Source organism: Eleutherodactylus coqui, chromosome 7, assembly GCF_035609145.1.
Source record: "Eleutherodactylus coqui strain aEleCoq1 chromosome 7, aEleCoq1.hap1, whole genome shotgun sequence".
Lineage (NCBI taxonomy): Eukaryota > Metazoa > Chordata > Amphibia > Anura > Eleutherodactylidae > Eleutherodactylus > Eleutherodactylus coqui.
In genome coordinates, this window is record NC_089843.1 from 149,782,105 (window position 1) to 149,794,275 (window position 12,171).

Consider the following 12,171-nt stretch of genomic DNA (forward strand, 5'->3'; position numbering starts at 1 on the left):
TTTGGGGGGGAGATTTGTTTTAATGGTTAACATGGTGTGGTAAAAAAATAAAAATGTGTCAACTTTATTGTGTGGGTCATTCTACTTAAGGGCTATACCAAATTAATCTAGTTTTTTTGTTGTGGTACTACTTGAATTTAAAAAAAAGTTTATCTGCCATAAAAAACCCTCTTACTATAGTCTAAGATTCATAACTCTTACCCTTTGTGCACCCGTTCAGACGGCATGGGTCCCAGCGTATATACGCCGAAGTCAACATGCCGTCGCCCCTTTCCCCTCCCTATCGCAGGCTCACCTCAGCTCTGCTCCCAGCTCGTTCTTTGCTATGGGAGTGGGCAGGACTGGGGTGGAGCCTCCTCCCATTGTTGGCTGCAGACAAGGGGTTGGGGCCTAGCTCCGCCTTCGTCTAACCCCCTCCCATTGCAAAGAGTCAGTGGGGAGGAGGGCAGAGGTGAGCCTGCAAGGGGGAAGGAGAGAAGAGGGGGAGTTTAGTAGGCTCGCTGCTAAACTCACTCCCACCTCCGGTCGCTGTCATGGGCTCCCCTAGGAGCCCATGCAGCGGCCGACATATTCCGGCCCAAAAAGACTATCTTTTGGGCCCGACTTAAAATGCCCGGCACTATATTGGCCGGCCAGGTGCTTTTACATCTCAGGAATACAGCCATGTAATCTGATGCATTGGAATCCAATGCATCAGATCACAGTGTATATCGGCCGGGCGTGAAAACAGCAGGCTGATATATGCTCGTGGGAAAGAGGCCTCAACAAGGCAAATAGTGAAATCTGTTGCAAATGTGCTTAATTTGGTAGGCTTTTCCCATTGCCTATTTTAGCAGGTCAGCAGCAGACCTGCCTCGTATGGCCATACCCCAACAGTTTACTCCAGGTATTGTAGCCGTCCAATTAGGAAAATGTAATGATTGGTTGAATTAAATTAGATTAATATTATGCCAGTTATATTGCCAGTTGCTCCTTTACAAGTAAGAGGAAACCAAGGGTGGTTTCACATCTGCATTGGGGGTTCAGCTTTCCTGCTCCCTTCGGGAAGCAGGAAAGGCGAACCCCGTGGTCGAACGGCTCTGCCTTAGTACAGAAACAAACAGCACGCATGCAGCGCTTTTCCTTTCGAAATTTTGTGCTGGATCTGCAATGGAATCTCCGACCCGAGATTCCAACGCAGATGTGAAATCACCATAACACTTTAGCAGCATTCAGCGTTATTTACAAATAGCGCAATTGCTTAGTTACTAAGGAGCAACCGATGTACTGGGTTCACATGCAGCAACACAACACCAAGGTAGATGTGGCCCGAACCTCACCAACATGGTTAATGATCGCGCAGGAAATGGTCATTTAGCTGCATGGAGACCAGCGCAGTTTCAGCAATAACGTAGGTGCGATGTGAACTCCGCCATGAAATCCTGATGTAGGACAAGCGAAGTGTTGCCGAAAAAGAATTAAATTTTTCTTTTTTTAAAAATAGCTTTTAATTATTCAATGCAATGCAAAACATTTCCAGAACAGATTACCAGATGGTCGTCTGTAGTCAAAATATTGCTTGTGCCATATTCTTTAAGATAAAAGGTCTTCTTAAATATATTACTCTTACATAATACAATCCGATGCCACATGTCATGACTGTATATGGATAATTACAAGGCAAAGTATAGACACCAGTCCTAGAGCTTGTAAGCCGAGGAACCAAAGCATGACCCCAAAAAACAACAGGAGCACGGGCTCCACAGTCCGTTCACCAAAGTACATCCGGGAGAAGCCAGTGTCAAGGAGGATTTTGTTGATTTCCCCAAAAAGTGTCCCCATTTTTTCATAGTCATCCTTCACGATCTGCTCTGGACGGTCGTTCTGGACAGTTGATGCCTAATGGGACAAATAAGATGAATTAGTTTTCATTTCACACAGTTGTGGAAATGCATGAATATTACACCGCAAGACCACCTACAATGAATTAAAAGAGCATGAGGGGGGGGGGGGGTGCGAGAGCACTCCCCCACTTTCCCCCCTGCTACACCCCGCCGCCCCCTGAATCTTTTCACCCAAGTAGGCAGCTACTGGAAAAAAGCGATGCTCGTTAGAGTAATTGCTCTACAGGAGCACGTTCGCTCATCTTTAGATATTATCTATCGAAGTATCGTTTTTCTGTAGCTCATGAGTCACTTTTTCAAAATGTCAGCAGGTGTTTTACCACCCTTAAAGGGATTGTCCGGAATCTACCATATTGTTCGCTCTACAAGATGCACCCCTGTTTTAGAGGGGAAAAAATACTTTGAACTCACCCAGGGACAGAGGAGGGGATAGTACCGGGCGACGGGGCAGAAGAGGTCTGAAAAAGTGGAGCTCCGTGTCACAGCGGTGTTGTTTCAGCAGGAGGAAGGGAAGATGCAGATTGGTGGAGGCAAGGAAGCAGCAGTTTCCGCCGGCGCTACCCACCAATCAGCGGCTCGTGTGGGCGGCAATGGGGAGGAGAGAAAACTAGTAAGGGAGCTAATGCTGATGTGACGAATTTCGGCACATTCGCTTTATAAGACGCAGCTCCCCCCCACCCACCCACACTCTGGGAGGCAGAAAAGTGTGTCTTATAAAGCCAAAAATACAGTATATAATTTTTTAAATTCCTGCTCCCTCTGTAACTGAAAATATAAAGACAAAAGTTGTATACTCACCGCTCCCATTTCCCTGTGGCTCCAGATGTCACAGACGGCTGCAGTGTGTTTGGCTGCAGCAGTCCATGAAGTCGTGTGCACATGCTGACTTTAGCCTGTAAGCACTTCTGAAGGGAGACCGGAGGATGCTGTGCTAGAGTTATGGGGGCCCAGGAGAGATTATACAGTCTCACTACTTTTTGGCATGGAGAAGAGGAATTAAAAAAAATTCTTACAACACCTCTAACCCCTTAGTGACCAAGCCAAGGTTTTCTTCGCCACATATTTTGCTTCATTTAGGAGGCAAAAATAAATTAAAAGAATTTGAGCAGATCAAAAGCACCAAAATTGGGAAGATTTTGAAAAAAATTGCACATATTTGACATAGTTGAAAATGTGAAAAGATGACAGATACTGTACAAATTTTTGGTGAGATATTTCCATCTATTTACTTTATTCTGGAAGCACATTTGAAAATCTTTTAGGAGACTTACAAATTTAACATTAATTAAAATTTTGAGGAACATTTTGTTTTCCTACACCAAGCCAAGATTGCAAAGGCTCATAGGTATCAGAATGATAGATATGACCCTAAATATATGCACAAATGACTCCATTTAAAAAAATACACCCCTTAATGTATTCACTGAGGGGTGTAATGAGTCTTTTGACTTCACAGGTTTTCCGAAGGCTTCCTACTGTTCATTTCCCCCCCTAGCGACCTAACCTGACCAGCAGCACCACACCTGACCAGGCCACTGGGAACTGGAAGCCAGGGAGCGCAGACAGTAATCAGCTTTCAGAGAAGGTGAGGGGGAGTGCCGCATAGTATGAAATCAACTGCGGATATGTGGCTGATTTCCAGTCAATCTCCACACAAATGGTCTAGATTTTGAATGTTTCTGGATGCAGGAATATTTTGGAATTTGGTCCCTGTCTTTTTTGAAAAGACCCTGTACATTTTATAATGACGGATGTAAAATTCATAGGTCGGGATAAGCCCCGCCCTGACCACACCCCTTTGTCCCATTTTGACCCTGGAAAAATCTGGTCACCTTACATATTAATATACTACATATGTAGCAGGACTGTGAGCTTTTTCTATAATTATATGCTCAACTACCTTTTGATTTAAAGTGTAAAAAAAACTGTAGAACAGCAAACTTGACCATTTTCCTAATCCCAGACACCTCTGGCCCTAGTATACAGACAGGTATTCCCATTTCAGCCATGACTGGTAAAGATGGGAAATACCCCTTAGAATAAAGCAGAAATGATAGATCCTCCATTTTCTTACTTAAATGCTGAAGTGTAATGTCTTACAAACCAATTCAGGAACTCGATTCTTATTAGCAAGGAGACAAAACCCCCTCAGTATAAATATAGAGCTGCTTTACAGGTCCTTGAATGCAGTGACTGGAGTCGGCAAACATAACCACTCATATGTGCAAAGGTTTACAAGCCTCTCCCTTATTTCCTGCTGATGACATTACATTTCTGTGGAGTAATGCTTTGTAAAGATTGTACTGAATGTTCTATGAATGCAATACTCTGCAATGAGATTATCCTTGGATTAAGAAAGTATGCAGCGCTATAAGGAATGTGAACTCTTAATGTTTGCTCTCAAGAAGGTTTAACCAAATAGTCGATTATCAGCTGCTAGTCAAAGTCTGAGTGGTGCCTGAAAGACAGTCCATTTATCTGACACAATTCCCATTTAGGGCGACTACCCACTAGTGGTTTTTTCAGCGTTTTTTTTTTTTCCAGATATCTATGGGGCTTTCTGATGTTAAAATCGCAACGCACAAAAAAACCCGCAAAAATGGCAACTTGCAGCGAAAACTATGGGACACCAGTTCTCAGAATGCATGTAACTGCGGCAAACCAGTGTTCTGTGTATGTGAAACCTCGCGCTCAATGGGGTCGGTGGCAGCAGCACTGACCCCATTGAGAACATATAGAGAAGATCGCTCTCCTCTGTCCCAGCTGAGCCACAGCTGTGCCAGAGGAGCGCGATGTTCTCCCATTGAATTCAATGGAGCCGGCAATACAGCCAGCTCCATTGAAAGCAATTGGCTGCCGGTAAGCGCTGTAGTGATTTTCAGGGAAGTGCTTCAAATAGAAGCCCTTCCCTTAAAATCAATCCAAAAAATGTGTAAAAAGCCGGCTCTTCTCCTGCACTGCTCTGAGTAGTATTCAGCAGGCGAGGATTTAAAATCCCCGTCTGCTGAATGGGCTGCCACTGATTGGCTGAGCACTGTGACCAATCAGAGGCAGCTCTCAGCTATTGAATGACAGCTGAGAGCTGCCTCTGATTGGTCACAGTGCTCAGCCAATCAGAGGCAGCACTCACCCATTCATGAATACCTCCGGCAGCCAGCAGCATGGAGCCGTCACGTCCGCAGCTTGCAGGAGGCTAGACACGCTGGACTAGATGGACATTGTCTTCATTCAGCCTTACGAACTATGTTACTATGACCTTAATCCCCACAGGAAGCGGGTTTCTACGTCCTCAGGGATTAAGGCTCAGCATGCTAGGATGTAAAAAGGCAATGAGCTGGTCACTAAAATGTTAAACAAATGACCAGATGATGGGAGTGTGGCATACACTGATAGCTGTTAATCACTGATCAGACCGCCCATTGGACTGTCCACCTCAGAATGAGCAGAGATATAAATGATTGGATACAAGTTGTACTGAATCTTTCCCAATAAAACTATATATCAATCAGCTCAGCACCTCCTGCTGTATAACATCTCACCTGCAGTTTGGACAGCAAGTTTGAACTGACCGATTTCCTTTAAAACCTGGCACAAAAATTGCATTCCAGTCTTGTTGACAACTTTCTCCATGAATAACAGCTGGGAGACACTTTAATCTGCTTATAGGGGTCTCCTGGGACATTGATGGTCTATCCTTAGGATGAACCATCAATATCAAACCAGTGAGAGTCTGAATCCTAATTGGCTGAAGAGCCCATGGCGCTTGTTGTTCACCAGGCCATACATTTAGTAGCAAGTGAAGGACACTGAGCTGCAATAACAACATGCTACCAAATGTACTGTCATATGCCTGGTGAAAAACAAAACAAAAAATCAAGGAGAGGAGGTGCTCATCAGTGCATTGTGGTCTCTTTACAGTTGATTGATGTGGGTGTCAGGAGTTGGACCTCCACCAATCTGATATCGATTGACTATTATGAGGATGCGGCTTAAAAGTCCCCCAAAAAACTTTTTAAATGTCTAGAAATCATTCTAACACACAGAAATTGCACAAAGAGGGCAACTTGAAGATAGCTTTGCTATGAAAAACACCAGGCAGGTGTTACTATCGTGTAGGCTGCTGTTCACATGTCCTGCACAAATGGAATATATTTATAGCTAGACGGATGAATATGCACTCAAAAACGGACACTGAGATCACCAAACCAGAACAAAGTAAGGGAAAGGGGAAGTCTGACCCTGCACCACAGAAGTAGGGGAAGCCTGCCTAAAAGTGGGGCGAACGTCCAGATGAGGACGGCTTCACACAGGAACCTCGGGTAAACCTAACTGGCCCTGAGTGGAATTTGGGGAAGAAGCAGAAGACTCCACTCAGGATCAGAGCAACTCCATACACAGCAAACTACCAATAGGACTTAGTTCAGACACGGGCGTCTGCACGTCTGCTTACTTGGTGCACAGTGAGCAGGCGTCTGCACACCTACAAACGGAGGGGGATACAGGCAAGCCAAAACAGAAACACAAACATGCTGACCACACGTATTCAGGCGGCCTCACACCTACAGACAATGGGGAATTCAGACATAACACCAAACACAAACATGCAGACCACAAACCAGACGGACAGAACTAAACATGAACAAAGATCTGCACAACATACATCCTAACACCTAGGCTCAGCTAGGAAATGTAAAGGCAAGGACCACCGCCCTCTAGTAGGCGGAGCTGGTATTTATGTGCAGGTGATTGGCTGGCTGCAGCAATCCCAACAATCAGCTAGCCAGATCAGCCCTACCTGCAGAGATGCAATCCTGGAAGTACATAGTACTACAAGTCCCAGGAGCACAAACTATCACGACGTGACATCTGTGGCTGATATAAGGATATCAGGGAATATGTGGCAGGTACTTTGGGAACCTCTGCTACCCCTGAGGAACACTGGGGGCAATACAAACAAGTGTGTCGCTCATATTTATTGGTGGGCATACTTTTGCTCCCATAGATGCATTGGGGGCCAGATATTCTGGGCATTGCCTTCAGGCGAAAATATCTCTGATATACAGCACTCGATACGAATCTTCCTCGGCATCCAGAAGCCCCGCTGCTCTGTAGTACGTAAGATGCAGGAGGCCGTAAGAGTAATGCTTCACTTCCCAATAATGTAGTTGCTTAGGCCACCAAAGATATCATCTACTCAGACTTCTCTGTATCCATATTAGTACTGCATTGGGGCGCTTGGGTAACAAGTAACACAAAAGAAACAGTGATGAGTCACAGCATATAGTAACGTTTTTGGGCGATTGATTCTGTATCCAGTAATAAGCAGTTTGCTACACTGTCTGCATCACACTGTGCAGCTGTTAAGCGTGCTATATTGTAGATGGCAGATCTTCAGGAAATAGCAGAAGCTGCTCGGTATATAGAAGCCACATCAAAGCAATACCACAATATCCAGAGCGATAGCTCCAGGTATACAAGGCAGGAAGGCTATGAATTTCAGAAGTTAAACAGAACTTCCTGTCATCATTAAACTGTATGTTCAGAACCAGAAGTGGGAAGAAAAGTAGGTTATGAGTGCATTAACAATCTAATGTCACTATTACTGTATGATAGCCATATCAACTCAATTTTTAAAGTAGCCTAGTTTCAAATCATAGGCTCACATTTATTTAGTGTCAATTTAGTCCATGTCTAGGTGAAAACTAGTCGAAAATATTGTCACTGTTACCATTAATGGGTTATTTCCTAGGGTAATCGCTAGGCTATGCCAAGACTTTATGAATGGTGGCGTCCAGCATGTGGAACACCCAATGATCCTGAGATTCAAGGAGCCTTGATACAGATTTAGTTTTCCCTGGCTGTGCAGGAACTCATTCAGTTGAAAAATTAGAGAAGGGGCTGGAGCAGGGGCGTAACTATAGGGGATGCAGTTGCACCCAGGCCCAGGAGCCTTAAGGGGCCAATAAGGCCTCTCTTCTCCATATAGGGAGCCCAGTACTATTAATAAAGCATTATAGTTGGGGGCCCTGTTACAGGTTTTGCATTGGGGCCCGGGAGCTTCAAGTTACGCCTCTGGGCTGGAGTAATAAAACGACACAGCAGCCCTTAATTTTGAGGATCTGAGGGGGTCCCTGTGGTCAAACTCCTAATGATCAGAAAGTGATGCCATATCCTAGTGATGGGCCATCATTTTATAGAATGGGCTTTAAACTTTTAAACTTGCTAAAACTCAGGCACTTTATTGGTACTGGTGTACCTTGACGCCACCGGAAGCTAGGGGTTTGACAAGGGGTTGTATGCTGCAACGCCCCTAGCTCCCGATTGGCTGCTGGTGCAGGACAGCTGAGAGAGGGAGACAGCAGCATGGAAGCTGTTTGTGCCCGTGCTTACCCACTTTATCTACACCAGGGTCTAAGTGGAGTAGAGATACAACTTTTTTCACCTTTGTGCTTTTTTTGTGACTTGTACACACTATATGGACCTCAAGTGAACCATTTTTCTCCTCTTATTACAGTTCACTAAGTTTACATTTACGCTTCAGTAACTCTGATAACAAAACTAATGCTTAACATCTTGGGAAAAAAATGGGGGAGAAGCCTTTTCAATGTATAGGATCAAATCCTGGATGAATCCCATCTTGGTGTGTATTATGTACCGTAGAAGTCCATTGAAATCAATGGGAATGTGTAAATACGCAAGAAACCTGCATATCTGCTGCAAATTCAGATCAAAATCATTGTGACTTTGTGCATTTTTCCCCCGTGCCCAAATACCCTGTGCATGCAGACAAGTAAAAAGGCCAACAGTGTATTTAGGCCCATGTGGAAGTGGCCTTAGGCCTCTTTCACACAAGCACATTTTTATCGTTCTTCATGGGTGATTATACGGCACGCAAATACGTCAGCACCGTGAAATATGGAACATATCCGGCGGCCAAAACAATAGTTTTGGAACTATCTTTTGTCCAATAAACGCCGGCGGCTCCCTTACACTCCTATGGGAGCTGGAAAAAGGGAGGGTGAGGCATTTTTGCAGCGGCCAACGCTGTGAAAAGCTTACAGGTGCCTCTATTTTGGCAGAGCGAGGGTTTTCCGGGGTGTGGCATATTTTTTTGCTAAAAACGGCGTTCTGTCGTGTGAATGGATGTGAAAATGCCCATTCAGGCGCCTATACGTAGCAGGCGTGAAAACGTAAAAATGCTGTATATCCGCTTGTGTAAAAGAGCCCTTAGATACAGTATTGGCACTCAAACTGTTTATCTACGGTTATAACCCATCCATGCTAAGGAGCGACGAGTTGCGTATTGTATTTGCCTACAGTTTGCTTGACTGTGCGCTGTTTGCTTCACAAAAGGATTCTTAACATCCTTTTTTTTCGATTTGTTGATATCCACAAAAACCCCTCTCTCTGGGTGTTCTTCCTCGATTACAGCATGGTGTGTAAAAACCTCACAAGGTAGGCAATTTTAGAAATCGTGGCTCTGAAAAGTTTAGCACCGATGACCATGCCTGCTCAAAGTTGTACGGATTGCTTGATTCTACCATTCAAATGTAGATTCATACTGAAAGTGATCCAGGGTCATGTGTATAATTTTCATGCATGGAAGCTCCTATCGTGAATAGGATAAGGGGTCTCTACTAAAGTGGCCATTCAGTGTATACCTCTGCAAGAATTGATCAGCACTTCATTTGGGATCCGAATCCTAAATATGGCCATTTGCTGATCATGCAGTTAAACTGGTAGCAATGCCAGGAACATCTTCATTGACCCGGTTTGCCATCATAAAACAAGGAGCTCTCCGTCTACTAATGCCCCAAAGTGTTTGTAGTAACTGATATTGATAGTTGACAGTCCAAACACTTTGTTCCATTAGCAGCAAAATGCAGTGTTTGCATATCAACTATGAGAAGGGCTAAACAAATGGATGGCGTGAGCCTAGTCTCTGCATGCTGTGCCATTTAGTCAGATGTAACAATTCACAACAGCAGAAGAATGCAAAAACAGATTTTTCAGTAAGGTACAAAGCATTACGGCTCTGCCTAGTTACTACAGCTGTCAAACTATATCCCAGAATGCAACAGAACTAGAGAGCTGCCGGGTCACCGTACCGGGCTAAACAGATAGCGAGTATGAAGAAGAGTGAGGGTGGATAGGTGTAGACCCCACAGCCTGAGCGCTCACAAAAGGCCAGATTCACATCGCTCACGCTATATGCAATGAATAGAATCCATTTATTTCAATAGGCACGTGTATTTAGTGGTGCGCAATTCCGGCGCACAAAAAAGATACACAGCATGTTCTATTTTCCTGTGCATTTGTGCAGAGAAATAGAACCTATGAAACTAATTAGACAGTTAATCCAATTCAATGTACTGGACCCTTGGCTGCGGGATTTTTTGCGTACGCAAAACATAAAATAGAGGCCGCAATAGCGCACGCAAAAATACAACATGCATATGCTCAATTGAAGATGGCGTAAGGCTGCGAAGCTTAAAGGAAACCTATCATGTCTTTATGGCACCACAAACTAAGTTATGGTGCTATTAGGGGAGGTGACAGGAAGCCGGGTGATGTATTTCTTTATACTCACTAGCTCCCGAGATCCAGCACGGTCACTGTCGGAGGGCGACAGTGCTAGATCGCAGGAGCAGAAGAGTATAAAAAAAGACAGGAATTAGGTTTACCTGTTAATTCCTTTTCTGGAGTCATCCTGACAGCATACACATGGAGGATGTCCACTGGACCCCTGTTGGGACAGGAAGCGGAAAAACATACAAAAGGCACCTCCCGCCACCAGCTCACCAGTGTGTACCAAATAACTACAGTGACCCGGCTTTGCTTAATCACTCATTTTTAATAACGAAACTTATAGTACAATACGTTACTTCACGTAGAGAAGGATAACTGAAGGGGAGGGAAAAGCCCCTATGCTGTCAGGATGACTCCAGAAAAGGAATTAACAGGTAAACCTAATTCCTGTCTTCCCCTCGTCATCCTGACAGCATACACATGGAGGAATACCAACAATCACGGGCTTTAGGGAGGGACCACTGCTTGCAGAACTTTCCGCCCAAAGGCAGTGTCCCGGCTGGCCCCCACGTCCAGACGGTAGTGTTTTACAAAAGTATGGGTGCTTGACCATGTGGCGGCTCTGCAAATCTGGTCGGTTGTCGCCTGGGCTCTCTCCGCCCAGGAACAGGCGACCGCCCTAGTAGAATGGGCTTTAACTTCGCCCGGGAGTGGGATCCCTTGGGATCTGTATGCCTCTTCTACGGCCCTCCTGACCCACCGCGCTAGGGAGTCCTTAGTAGCGGCCCCTCCTCTGCGTGGACCCTGAAATTGAATGAAGAGGTTATTAGATTTCCTAAAGGTATGTGAGACCTCTAAGTACTTCAGAACTGCTCGTCTCACGTCTAGGTTATGGAACCTCTGTTCCGTAGTGTTCCGGGGTTCCTGGCAGAAGGAGGGAAGTACTATTTTTTGCTCTCTGTGAAAGTCCGTAAGGACTTTCGGTTGAAAGAAGGGGTCGGGTCTAAACTATCTTGTCCGGGAAGATGGTCATATATGGGGTTTTTATAGAGAGAGCTTGGATTTCCCCGATCCGCCTGGCGGATGTAATGGCCACTAGGAAGGCAACCTTATATGAGAGGGTCTTAACTGAGAGTTCTTCCAGGGGCTCGAAGGGATGTGCGCAAAGGGCCTGTAAAACAAGATTCAGGTCCCATGGGGGCATGGTTCTTCTTATAAAGGGGTGAAGTCTAACTGCTCCTTTAAGGTATTTTTTGACTAGCCTATGGTCGGCTAACGGGAAGTCAAAGAAGGCTCCTAGGGCGGCCACCTGGACCTTAAGGGTACCAGGTTTTAGGCCCATGTCCAGTCCATCCTGAAGGAACTCTAGAATCTTATTAATGTCTGGTTGTTGGAGGTCGTGAATACTGTGCCCCAACCACTTAGAGAAGGTGTCCCACACCCTGGTGTATATGTTCCTGGTGGACTCTTTGAGACTCTCACATAAGGTGGTGGTCACCCTCCCTGATAGGCCCTGGTTCAGATATTTTACCCGCACAGCTTCCAGGCCGCTAGTCTGAACTGTCGGGTTTTTGGGCAAATCAGGGGACCCTGTTGTAGGAGGTCGTCTCTCCACGGCAGATGTAGGGGCTCCTGTGTTGATAGAGCGGCCAGGAGCGGGAACCAAGGTCTCTTGGGCCAGAATGGGGCTACCAGGATAACGGAGCCCGGGGACCCCTGGATCTTCTTTAGAACCCGAGGGATCAGGGGAATAGGTGGG

General features: G+C 45.3%; 1 protein-coding gene across 2 annotated transcripts in view; it reads right to left on the bottom strand.

The window, feature by feature from the left end:
- Positions 1-1,462: 1,462 nt before the first annotated feature.
- Positions 1,463-12,171, bottom strand: part of FAM241A (family with sequence similarity 241 member A) — a 64,341-nt gene continuing 53,632 nt past the window's right edge. For both annotated transcript variants that reach the window (XM_066573827.1, XM_066573828.1), the window contains one exon: positions 1,463-1,878. In XM_066573827.1, coding sequence (XP_066429924.1) covers positions 1,633-1,878 — 246 coding nt within the window. In that variant the 3' untranslated portion in view covers positions 1,463-1,632. The remainder of the gene's footprint in view (positions 1,879-12,171) is intronic.